General features: G+C 35.1%; 1 protein-coding gene across 2 annotated transcripts in view; it reads right to left on the bottom strand.

Annotated features, from left to right (window-relative positions):
- The window catches only part of LOC125681099 (adenylate cyclase type 9-like), a 44607-nt gene extending 31830 nt beyond the window's left edge, over positions 1–12777 (bottom strand). For both annotated transcript variants that reach the window (XM_048921024.2, XM_048921025.2), the window contains exon 1: positions 10526–12777. In XM_048921024.2, the coding sequence (XP_048776981.2) occupies positions 10526–11999 (1474 nt within the window). In that variant the 5' untranslated portion in view covers positions 12000–12777. The remainder of the gene's footprint in view (positions 1–10525) is intronic.
- Positions 12778–14288: the final 1511 nt, after the last annotated feature.

The raw sequence follows: 14288 nt of genomic DNA, 5'->3' as shown, positions 1-14288 counted from the left end.
AAATCCTTTTATGAATATATGTTTATACAAAACACACAATTACATAATAATAATAATTTTTTCTTTTTTTTAAATATTCTACTTTTTAACAAAGTACATTCAGTTTTTGGGTTGTTTTTTTGCATTCACTAATATCTCCGTTTGATATATATGTATGTGTGGAAGTCTAAAAACAGAAATGGAGTCATCTGTCAAGTTAAGCAGTATCACTTCAAAATTTATGTCTGTTTTATTTCTTTGTAAAACATGTATTAATTTGCATTCCAGGAATGATGGTGCGTAGCGATACTTTAAAAGTTAGACATTGCATTTTTTGAAAATCTATCCGTTGTATGAAGCTATAGGTCGATACCTGGTCAGGTTGCCACAGCATGCAATACTAGGAATCACATTTACTACATTAATTCTCTACCATTTAGATCGTTTCTCTACCATTTAAATCAAACTACAAGGTATTCCATTTCACTTTGGAAACCTCAAAAAATGCTTGCAATCAACATTAATTTCATGTATACAAAAGAGGAAAATCTATAGAATCTGCAGATAATCACCTAAATTGATTATTTTTTAATTCTATTTGCACTTTGATATGAGAAGTCTGTGACCTGGTGAAAATTTAACCAAGGAAAGGAGTATCTAAAAATCTCTTAAATAATCACTTCATGCAGTAACAAAGGAAACATTATAGCATTTTAAAGTTTCCCTGTTTCTAAGTAATATTTCCTTATAAACGCCATTCAGTTCCTAAAAATTTCTACATAAATGGGTACTCATTGCTTTCTTTAATTCATTACATTTCTATGGCCCTAGAATGCGGGTAAAATTCACGGAATGGCTGGATTAGATAGTTCTGTTGTTACAACAGGCGAGTACAAGGACTTAATATATACATGTGTATATATATATATATATATAAATAAAAAAAAAAATATATATATATACATATATATATATAATGATGTGAGGTCGCTAAAATTGAATGTCGCTAATAATCTATTCCATATCGGAGGTACATGTAATAGTTACCTTTCCTGAAATTATAAAGTCCCTAGTAAAATTAGCTCTCACTAAATATACATACCCATTTTTATGAAAAAATCGCAAAATTTGCGTCTCGCTAAAACTTCCATTTAAATGATATGTATATGCAAGTGCCTTTTTTTTGCTCAATGCTTTTTATTTTCTTGTTGAAAAACTACCATGCAATAACCTGTTTGCTATCCATTTCAAAATAAATATGGTGTATTTTACATAAATGGTATTAATGACTATTTTGTGGGAGAAATGCTCTGATTAAACTCTTTGTACTTTGTATCTTCATTTTGCAATTCACAACTTCTTGAAATTTCTACCATAATCCTAATATTTTGGGGCTGACAGTACGCACTTTTCAATGTCTTGAGCAGTACAGCACTAGTGTTAGATAAATAGACGACCTGAGCACTGGATTGCTGCGTCAGAGTTCCAGTGTTCGAATCTCTGCAGAGGTAAATACTGTCTGTTACATTTGGTGCCAATGATGAGACTTTCTTTCTGGTGGGTTACGTGACTGACCCCAGAACTTTGCCCCACAAGCCAATGAGACTTGCTTTCTGGTGGGCGAGTATTTAACCCCAGAACTTCTACCCGCAAGCCAATGAGACTTACTTACTCTCTGGTGGGTGAGTAACTGACCCCAGAACTTCGCCCCACAAGCCAATGAGACTTACTTACTTTCTGGCGGGTGAGTATCTGACTCCAGAACTTCGCCCCACTAGCGTTGGAACTCTAGAGAGTGGGAATGCCTTCTGGTAAACAACAATAAGACTGTGTTTAGAAACATGGCCTTTCTACCTGCTCTGGCTGGGGAATTAACCTTTATGCTTGATCAGTAGAGCATCAGATTGTAACATGCTAGATGTCCCAGTGGATTTGATTCTCAACAGAAGCTTTCTATGTTACACCATTCCTTGTACTCTTTACATAAAATTCCAAATGGTATCTCTCTACATAGCATCCAATATGTTGGAGTCCTGTCATATATCTTCCTCATAAAAACATTCATAAATAATAGTCTTCCTGCTGCATATTGAGTCTCTTTCTCCAATCATATGTATAATAAATGCGGAAAATGTCAAATGTCAGCAAAACGATTTCAACACTTCTGTGCAGAGCTTCAAGTAATAAAGTTCTACATGACAGCAAGTCATCTCCTGTTCTAACTAATTCCTGAAAATTCTAGAGATTAATATCCACAGCATGGGAGTCTGTCACTTGCAGAGAGCTAAAGTTGGAACATCCTGACAGATTAAAAACCATTGTGATATGTGTTCTTTTTAATCTGCAAATCTTAAAAAGAGCTAGGTCTATTTCATTCATAAAATGGCCCAGATAATTTCTGGTTCCAGCAAATTTCCTTTTGCACCTTGAATTTTCAGAACAATTATAGATACATTTATTTTTGCTAAGAGCTTCTTTTGATATGTAGTAACAATGCATATTAGTAGAGCTCTTGATTTTCATGGGGAAATTGTGCTACACTTTGACAAAGTCTTTCAGGGAGTTTTAATATTAGCATGGCCCTCAATTAAAAAATAAAAATAAATGAAGTGTAATAAACATGCATGAATTTTTTTCACAGATTTGTACTTTTCAGTAAGAATATCTTCAAGTTACACTTGTGAATATTTTGAATAACGATTGACTATATACAAACTAATGTGACAATTTTCACTCATGACCTTGAAAATATAGTGTTGGACTTCTCACCATGGGGAGCAAGTTCCTGCAAAGTTTGCTCACCTCCAGTGATACTGTTTTCTTTAAATCTAATGCACATAAGGTACCCCACCCACATACTAACATATTTACACTTTACAGCAGCATTTAATATTCCACTCACTCTCCTTCTTGTGAGGGGATGATAAAAAAAAGCAAGCTCATCTATTATATGTCTTACATGTTTATATTTGTGCTGTAGGGGACACATGCCAGTCATGTGATCATGTAATGAGGAATGTAAATGTTAGAACCTGAGGTCCTTTTACATGTATTTGTGTAAATCATCATTGACACCAAACTCGTGGCCAACTGCCTCCATCATGTGTATATAGAGAGTGCACACGACACATTGGAGGGAATGGCCAGGCATTGGGTACCTGTGTACAACTTTTACAAGTTTTAAACACCAGCAATGGCCAACAAACTTGTCTACTTGCAAAACTTAAGAATAAATGTTAAATTGTAAATTAGTGTTATGTTTAAAGGTGGCAAAAGCCCTGGAAAATATAGCTTGAAAAGAGATTAATATACAATGTAGTACATGTATTACAGTGAATCCCTGGCAGAGGAAAAATTATTTTTGTAATTTTCTACTGATAAATATTTTTAGAGGGAAATTCCAGGGGGGCCAAATCTCTCTATTCCCCTGCAGGATCTGCCCACGAAATGTGATTAGCAACATTTGACCTAAAAAAAAAAAAACCCACTATAGTAGTGAACCTAGTAGCAAGGCAATTCATTGCCAGCCCTCCTATGTTATTTGGTATATAGCATCAAGAAAGCAAGCATTGGCAGAGATAAGACAGCCAACCCCCAGATTTAAACATATAATCATTAAAAAAAATATTCAGCAATTGTTTTATAGTTAATGACATGGTTTCTGTGAGTAAATCTATGTACTAAAAACATCTGATCTGTTACTTCTGAAGAGTAAAGACATGCACATATCTTTTAAATGAAAAAAAAATAATTAATAAAAGAGCAACATAATGCATTCTCCTTAATCAGCTTGTAATTTTTTCATTTTGTAGTATGGAAGTTAAGGAAACATGTTATAAAAATAATGTATACACGCCATACTTCCGTGTAAATGGAGACACACCCAATTTTATTGAGCACATAAGCTAAGGATTGCATCGACCCAGTCTTTATTAATATGCCAGACAACAACCATATCCCTGTGTTCCTCGGATCTGTGGAAAATTGCACCAGTTTTACTCATTAAAAAGGAGGAAGTCTTATTTGCTGAGTAGAAATATCTGCCAATGAACTCAGAGCAAGTCCTAGATACACAACATAAAACCATTGGAAATTAATTACTTCAAAAGGTTTTATTTCATGTTTGGGTGTGTGTGTGTGTGTTTTCAGGTGTGTGAGTGTTTGGGTGTGCAAGTGTTTGGGTGTGTGTGTGTTTGTTTGTATGTGTGTGCATGTGTGAGTCTAGCATGGTGACAAGAAAAAGCACTTAATCTTTTATACAAACGCATTATTATAATCCTTTTTTTAAATCAAGAATGTTTTGTTCATCTTGATGTAAAATGATTCACTTTCACGAACAAGACTGCAAACTGCTTGCTTCCTTTGTGTGTGAGCATCCTCAACACATCATGTAAACTGCTGTAAGAACTCTCGTTATCTCGTAACAAGACAGTACTCCTGAATGCATGTTATTTCATCTGCAGATGAGAGCTACAGTCTCTGAACAGATCTCTTTTAATTAAGTGTACGTTATACGAGTCTTAAAGGACATGATCCCAATGACCCCAAATGACATCACAGACCTCACATGTTCATTTATGGGTAATAACAAAATCATTAGGTTATATATTTCTGTAATAATGAACAAATGATGTACAGCTAGTCCTACTTAGGAGGTAGAGAGTGATTATTGCATTTGCATATATAGTATATATCACATCAGCATGGGAGTAAACATTCTGCAAAGAAAATTCACAGATCTTAACAAGTTGTTCTTCAAATACTGTCCTTAATGTAACTCCATCCATATAATAGCAGACAAGTTTATGTGCCATGTATCCTGAAGGAATTCACGGCAATATTACCCATGCCTGCTCATAAACTAGGGTGAAATCCTATTATCTAGCATCTTCTGACAAAAGGTTAGAATTATTGTCATCCTATAAATACCCCTTCAACATTTATCACTCTACATCTGAATAACATTGATTTCCTCTAGTAAAATATGCTATTCTTTATTCTTAGCCATCAAAGGAACACATCTTAGCTTTTGGGCATTATGTGCTTGCCACTATTCAAACAAACCCTGCAAATTTCATCTTTTGAAATTTATTTCTGGCTAGGTAGATTGACTGCTATTTCTCCAGAACCTTAGAAATAATTTTTTAAAGATTTCCAAAAAGCAAATACTGTGTTTGTTAAGAGCTTTATAGCAATGTTTCATCACCTGAATATTGTTCATTGCCACTGTTTTATACAGCCCAATACAAAATTCCATGAATGAACTGTCAATTAATTCTCCTTAGTAATTTTTGGTGAATTTTTGCAATGGCAAATTTGCAAAGGCACCTAAGGCCTACTTTTATTTACAAATCTTTCCTGAATCAATATTTGAATGAAAGAATGTTGCTATTTAAAGCAAATCAAGTATTCAAGTGCCACTGAAAAGACTTGTCAAAATTCTAATTTAAAATGGATGGAATTTACTTTAACATCAAGAGAGAATTTTCTTTCTCCCATTTGGCTATCAGGGCATATATCAATCACGTGGACCAAAAAAAAAAAAAAAATCAAAACAAATCCTCTGCACAAACAGTTTTTTAAAATTCTGATTAAGGGTTCTGCCTGTAAGAACTAACCCTGCTAAACATATTATGAGTCTTTCAATTTAAATGTATAGGGTAAAGATATTGAATCTGAGTGTCTTGCAGTTTGCACAATTGTTAATACACATTTTATCTGCTCAGTAAAGAAAACAGCTGTTGATGAGGAGGTTTCTCTGTGATCACTAATTCTATGACTACATTCCGCATTCATAAATTCATTAATGAACATAAAATTCCGTACAGAATGAAATTACTTGTATCCTCACAAAATAATAGATCAAGACATATATATATGTTTTTGGCTTGCCTGTTTATCTGTCTGTCCATTACTTAACCTTGGCCAAAACTATATAGTGTAAAGTCCTTTCCAACAATGCCAAGATCAGTGACACCATTTAACACCAGGAAGTCTACATCGCTTTTACCTTTTAATATCATGCATTGAAATTAAACAAAACTTTTTCAGTCATAGGCTCAATATTGCTGTTGACCAGCGAAATTGTGTCTCCTTCTAACTAAACAAATTTTCTTCTGATGATCGCCATACACTTTTGACAATGGCCAGATGATGATGATTGATGCAATGATAAAGGAGATTTAGCCACTTATTTGGTACATCCATCCATCTCGAAAATATCACCATCTATTAATTAAATCCCACACAAAACATTGCAAACTAAAGTCCAAGTAATCAACTAAAATTCATAGATTTTCCAAAATTGCAAAGCCAACTTGTAAACCTAATATCCCTAAAGGTCAATTCATCACCAAAGACACCATTTCAGGCAAACACCAGTTGGTGGCACATGTGTTGAAGTACTTTTTGCTAACTGTCTCATCTAAGGCCAAAAATAAAAATGATTTGTTTGATGTACTCCGACCGACCGGTCAAATTTGCTCCTACCTGATAATAGAAAATTCTCCTTACTTTAAAACTAAATATTAAAAAATTTCATGACATTAAAAAACAAACAAACAAAAACACCTACCTACCGACCCACCTTGAAAAATGTGGGTCGGAGTACATCAAACAATAATATTTTTAATGATGGCCTAATCATAATGGTTCACCTCCTTTCAAAACACCAAATGGGGAAATAAACATCAGTGTTAAATATATTCCTTGTCCTTGCCAAGCCGGGTAGCTTACAAATCTGCCGATCTGACATATCTGTAGATCATGTGTTTGAATCTCATACTAATACTGAATTTTTATTATTTTTTTTCCAGATGAGTATCTTCTTAGACTGGTATTTTTTCACTAATTAAGGCAAAGTTTTCAAGTTTTCAAAATATTACTCTCATCTTTTCATCCATAACAATTTTCTCTGGTGTCAGTGATTTTCCTCCTTAATTATCAGGGTTACTTTTTTAAGAGGAAGTTTGTGCCACATGAAATACACTCATAAGTTGTGGCTTCCAGTGCGTCTCCATTAAACACACATCTCTTGGAGTCTAAAGCCTACACAGTGTTTTCTAAATCAACATTGTTATACTAAGGAATGCCAAATTAACAATGTCTAGATTTCTCTTGTCTTTTGACTCCCCAATAAATTATCTTCAAAGCAGCAATTTCCTAAAAATATTATTTCTGATAGCAAGAAGAGATCACTTGTTAAGCTAACCTGGTTGTGTGCTGACAAATCTTGTTAATAATATGATATTTCATTTTCCTGCAGAGACCTTAAAACAGCTGAAGTCCTTTGTCATGATGAGTGTGACACAATAAAGAACCCTAAATGATAAATGGTCCAATGCACCTAGATCTAAATCTGTAGCACTACATGTAAAACTACTGATGTCTATAAATGAGAACGAAAAAAATTCTCTGAGGAAGGGGAGGGGACACTTAACAATAAATCATTCAATCAATCACTAATAAACGCTTTAATAACCCTAATTAAAATGTGGCCATCCATTTCATGAACTTGGACTTTTACTTAACAAGATTGCTATCATGCAAAACCACATAAGCTCTGTTAAGTATTGTACACTTTTATTGACTGTCTTTATAGCTAATGCAGAAATTTACTTCATTGAGCTCAATCGCCATGATTACCAATATTCATGAGAAATGTGAATTTAGATCCAGTCGGACATGGGGAATTAGACTAAATGAGAATCAATGGTTCAGTGAGTAATGAATATTGATTTTAAATGTTGTCAGGAGTATCCCTTAACCTGAAATTTCTGTTCTTGTCTAGAGAGGCCATATGGAAACAAATACCTATCTTAATCTACTTAATTCCACTGGTCAATGACACAAAGAACACAGAATAAACACATTCTTAATCCCATTGTTTAAAATGGTCCTCCATCTCAGTAAGAATGTTCAATAATCAGTTTGATGCAGCTTAAGACTCATGCATATTGAGGGTAATTTTCATGTATAAGATAATTATGTACAATATGTTTGCTAGACAGCTTGTGTAAGAAATGAAATACATTCTTCACTACAACCTATAGAATTCATTTTCTTTTTACTCAAGTTTGCACATCAATATTTAAAAAAAATCTGGTTTTATGCATACAAGCTGTGACCATCAACGAAAAAGACTTCAGAATAATGTGGGGCCCCTGTCAACATGCTTCTGTATGGAGTCAAGTTCAGAGACAGTTTCACCTTACACATTCATCAAGCTACTAAATTAATCATCTGCCCCTGTCCCAAGTAGCTCACAAGACCAAAACAGTTCCATAGTGTATAGAGAACATTAATCATGATGCAGCAAAGTTATCCACAGTGTTGACAAAAAAATTGTTGCAAGTCTTTATAGAGTGCTAAGGATAGAAATCAGATGGAATCTTATATAAATCTATGATAGAACTTTGGTTCTCTCTCATTTTATCTAATTGCCAATCATATTCATATTATCAAGACTTGCCAGAAACCTGAAAATAGTATCAATTGATTAAACAGTAAAAAATTGATTCCTCCTTCATATCATATGATTTGGGTATTTTTGTGTTTTGTGTGCAATTCTTTAAACATAGTATAAGTAAAGCATTGGTTTTTTTTTGGTCTGGCTTTTTTATGTCAGACATGTGTTTATAGTGTACAGGTGTATATGATCTTTTCTTATTCCAGCCAACTAGAGGTTCAGTAGAAATACTATTATTCTGTTATATCATGTATGTGTTTCCTTAATTCTTATGATATCTAGTTTTGATCTTATTTCATTTTATTTTGTATTCTTAAAATACTGTATATGGAGCATAGGAATGTTCTTGCACTTGTTGCAGTAAACTTTTCTATGCTAAGGACAAGATGGACAAATTGTGGCTAAAATATTCTCACTAATACTGTAGATTCCTTATCTGATGCAGTACTTAATATTGTAAAATAACTCTTACACTTCAAATGATGAGAACATGAATTCACAAGTAGACATATTGATCACGAGTTTTTACATGTATTTCATATTTTAAAAAAGTCAGTGAGTTAAGTTTACTAAATGCTAGTGGTGCTTCTTGGTAAATTACACAAAATAAATTCCTCATGTATTTTTTTTTATAAATCTACAATAAACTATGGTTGAAAGTGAAAATCAACATCAGATGATCGGAAACATACTTCTTTTCTATAAAGTATTTAACAAGTGCTTGATTTGAACCAACAATTCATCGACTGATCTATAATTATAACCAATCAATGAAACATTGATAATGAGTGTATTTGCATGTGTTCTGAATTCTTACCTGATCAGGTGTTAAGTAAATGACCAAAATCAAAAGATAAGAAAGAAAAAAAAATGTGTTTTTTCCCCATTTCACAGTCAATGGAATTTAAGAGTGTCTGGTGCATGCATGTGTTACTGTAACCTGATATACAAACAACTGATATCCACCAAAACACATGCATATATATGAACCTTTACTGTCCAATTACACCGTCTCTAAGAAGCTGAAAAACGGTGCATCCTTTAAAAGCTTTTAACAATTTGTATGATAATGTACCTTGAAGTACTCGTGTGCGAGTGTGAAAGATTGTTTTCTTTTATGACCGAACTTGTCTATAGACACGATAAATCATTTTTCACATTGTGTTCTTAGTAATGTCTTTGAGAAATCAAACACTTTGCTATTATTAACAAGTGCAATATATGGCTGTCCTAGGTGACTCTGTTATTCAAGTTTCGACTCAAGTAATTACATTTTAAAAGCTAATAAGTGGATGGGTATCTTGAAGGTTTTTTTTTTTTTTTTGTAACGGCATGCTTTAATCAGGTTAACCCTGACCTAGGTTTGAATGAAGATATTCAATCCATTTTCTCATTATCTTAGAAAATACCACAGAGGGATGCAGCAGTTAATTATACCCAACTGTTCCCAAGTCATTTCAAAACCCAATTTAGATCAGACTGTCTTTCAAAAGTAATTTCTCTAAACCAGCTTTCAGTATTCATTGGTTTGTCTAATGATATTAGATTACATCAAACATGTTGGACTGGTGCTAAGTGTTAATATTCATTTAATATTTTCACATAACAATGTACATCCATAACAATTTTACTCTCATCATACTCAATATCAGGATGACATTAATTTCGTTTTCAAGCAGGTGCAACATTGCAGTCATGAACCTTTCCATCAGAATTTAATACCAAAAAAAAAAAGCCCTTTCTATCATAATGCAAATATCAAATGACATATCTAAGTTTTGTATAACCCGATATAAATCAATATACATGTACTTTATGCAATGTATATATAGATGTAATTTTATCCATGAGGAGGGACAAAATTCCATTATCTGGAGAAAAGGTGTGCAGTTATAATGTATACTCTATGTACCAGGTACTAGTATTCTAAACTTACGTATCAACTACGTATCGAATATCGCCTCACAGAAAGCCCGACACAGACAATCCCAGTTTGTCTGCTGAATCGCACCTTTTTAAAACTCTGGAATTTAACTGCAATCATGTACATGTATCAATGAAACATTGTAAAATACTCACCCTGAACATCTGGGCCCTCGTCTAAGTCATAATCCTCTCTATTGAGGAAGCTGAGGGAGGCCTCCGAAATATGCACTTTTCCCGGGAGGCCACTAGACTCCATGGTGTTAGCTAGTGTGACATCATTGGACCAGACATCAAACTTGAACCTCTGTCTGCCAACAATACCACAGAGTACAGTACCAGTGTGAACACCTACCCTCATGTTCACCGACTCATTGTTGTCTCTGTCAAACTCTTTAATGGCGGTGATCATACCCAGCCCCATCTCCACACAGCATGTTGCATGGTCCTCTCGTGACTGGGGACATCCAGACACACAGTAGTAACAGTCCCCGAGGGTACTTATCTTCTCGCATCCTGAATTTGTGCACAGAGAATCGAACCTTCCAAACAAGTCATTCAACAAACCTACTAAATGAGCTGCAGTTTTGTTTGAGCTCATTTTAGTAAAGCCTACTATGTCTGCAAATAATATACTAACATTGTCCATGGTGTTCATGTTGAAGGGACGAAATATGATTTCTCCTTTTACATTTTTGGACCTCGAGTTACGTTTTTTGGATCTCGAGTCCTCATCGGGATTTTGCTCTTTATCCTGTCGTGAAGCCATCACTTCTTGTGCAACAGAGGGAGGCATGAGGGAGTGGATCATCTTCTCTTTAATTCTCTTTTCATTTTTCAATTCTCTCTGAGCCATCACAGATTGACCAATTTTCCAGAACGTACTCCTCTGACCCACTTGAGACATCAAGAAGATATGGATACCCATTACATGGACACACAGGTGCAAGAGAGCTTTCCCAATTATGAATATTGGTTGCTGCATGTGCTCATTTCTCACTGCAACTAGTACCTCATATAATATGGAATGTGTGACCCCAAGTCCAATGGACATAAACAGTGGCATTGGTATCACAGTATACATCATAAATAAGACTTCAATGGAGGCAGTGAAAGTCCCGACAGTGGACACTAAAGAGTTACTGTACAAAAACTGGGCTAGGATCCCCCCACATAACAGCACTGACAGAACTATTGAGGTCAGTAGATAAAATCTCTTATAGAATTTGGTAAATGTAAAGCCTAGAATTAATGCTATTAAAAACAGGAGAATGAGACTGCCTATCAAAAAATCTAACCAATGTGCATTCTGCCTTATTCCAAAGAAAACACTCCATGCTAGACAAGACACTAGAATGATGAACAGGATATCACGAAATCTCCGACGAGTCTGAGGGAATGACTTTTCCCACTGTTCTCGTTCTAAAATATGCGAGTCAAATTTCGGATTCCACCAGCTACCTGAAGCTCTCTCAAACAGAATAGGCCACTTGACCCACGTCTGTTTGTCGGACCCATTCATGTCATTTTCTTCCCCTTCTAAATCCAAACATACAGTTTTGGGATCAATTGTGTCCATGGTGGTAAGGTAGAGATTATCTCCTCCCTTTGTATTCCCGTTACTTGCCATTTTTTATCCAGAATTCCAAGAACATGTACAATAAACACTTCCTTTCGAGTGTTCTATGGCAGGTGCCCGCTGCGATCCATTTTTTTTCTTTTCTTTCTTTTTATTTCGTTGCTCGTCAAGAACTGCACAGTCCGTGTTCATTACCTACATCTACAAATCAGAAGAGGCGAGCTTTCACATGTCGGAGGTATATAATCCGCATCATGACTTATTGTCCGACACCTTCCTACAATAATATATTTGCCTATATTTTCCGTGTTGTTGGCTCAGCGGCGCTACGAGTTATGTCGATGAATGAGATCGAGTGTGTGTGTGTTTACCAAGAGTTCGTAAAGGCCGGTATTTGAAAGCCATTAATAATTAATCCAAACTACCTGTGTATACATCGAAACTCGTTAATACCATTCACCAAGACTTGTATAAATAAACGGTTTTTTTTTTCTTCTGCATGGATAGGGTCATGTAGAGTTGTCTCAACATAAGCGGAACAAGGTCACAATGCAATGTGGACGGACTCGATTTTACAATCAATGTGCACGAAGCTGTATCCAGTGTAGGCGCACTCGATTATGACGAACAACAAAGCTTCAATTTACGAAACAACAGATAAAATTCGCCACAAATCACGTATAAATATTCTGTCGCATCGATGAATCACAGTAACCCATTACATTTTTCTTAAAACAAACAGCATAACCAACGAAAACAATCTTGCGAGGTGTACAAATGTTACCTCCCATTGAAATAAATTTTGTTGCTATAAATATATATCCATTCTAATTTTAACCACACGATGTGGATTTTGACCTCTTTGCCCGATATGCCTTTAAGGTCTGTGTGGTATTCGTTCTGACTTTTAGCTCGCCTAGCACATGTTGATTTATGTAAAGACACGAATACAATGAGAGAAAACAAATAAAACGTCCATTTACAGAACTTCACTTTGCCCAAAATTACATTGTTACTGGCTTCTCTGACTGAGTACGAATTTCTGCATTTAGTAGGAATATATTGGGTTGTTTTTGTTGTTGCGGGTGGTGGTGTGTCTGTGTGTGTTTGGGGGGGGGGGGGGGGGGGCTTGATTTATTTTACTGTCATGCATGTCTGTTTACGAGAGGAGGTTGAAATAGTAATGTCTCTACTAAGTTATCTAGGTTATATGCAACATACGTGTGCAGTATAAGGCCTATAGATCTATATAGGCCTAATACAATGTTGTTGTTTTTTTTTAAAATTATTTATTACGTGTACGTCTTTAGTATACAACTTCAGTAAAACTTGGCCCTAGTATTCCCTTAGGCTAGTTGCGATCCCCTGTTTTCGGTAAAAATGCACTCTGAATTAAATTACGTCTAGGCCTAAGCTCTACCTTAATAATACACGATATAAAGTTCAAACCTTCCAAATCCTATCACAAAAATATTCAAAATACAATAATTCTTGATGTTTCACTTCAAAGTAAAATGAATGTGAAGTTTCAAAAATCAGCATGTGACCCGAACTAGGAAAAATCGGTGATATTTCAGGAAATGTGTACGATTTGTTAATAATTTGTTAATAGCTAGTAGGCCTATATTTGTTGATCATCAAATCATTTCAAAACTTAATACAATCGATTCCATTTTATGATAGGAATCAAATCAACTTTAAAAAATCAACATCAATTTAAAAATCAGCATGCACCGTCACATATTTTAGGCGGAAACTATACCGCCGCAGGCAGGGGCGGATCCAGGAATAGCGGGTGGGAGGGCAACCTTATGAGGCAGGGAGTCTGGGGCTTAGCCCTGATGGGGGCCCATGGGGCGAAGCCCCGGATTTTACAGAGCTTGAAATATGTCTCCTATGTAGTCATTTTTACTATTTTCTGTCATTTTTAATAAGGTGAAATTAATAAGATGACGCAAATTTTAAGGGTTTTTGGAAAAAATGCAAGTTCTCCCGATAAAAGTAATTCAATTAATCAAAAGATTCTGTAATTTATTTCTTTGAGAGTGAAAGAAATTCTTGCTTCTTTTACCGTTCAGATCACGATTTACCTTAAATCTGAAAATTTTAGGGGGGTGGGGGGCACTGGCTTGCTGCGCCTCCCTTAAATCAGCCACTGGTAAGGGTTGCTTATCTCTGATAATAAGACTACTTCGCTACTCCATTCGAGAAACGGGTACTAAGTGAATTAAGTTGACGAACAGCTGTTGTCAGTTTCATGGGAAATGGGGGTGGGGGTGTTAGGTAATGCAATATCTTTATAAAAAATTCAGTACTGAAGTCGCTCAAGTCACTTAGGTT

Source organism: Ostrea edulis, chromosome 2 (assembly GCF_947568905.1).
Source record: "Ostrea edulis chromosome 2, xbOstEdul1.1, whole genome shotgun sequence".
NCBI classification, from domain to species: Eukaryota; Metazoa; Mollusca; class Bivalvia; order Ostreida; family Ostreidae; genus Ostrea; species Ostrea edulis.
The sequence above is the reverse complement of the archived record's forward strand: the minus strand, read 5'-3'. Positions and strand labels throughout refer to the sequence as shown.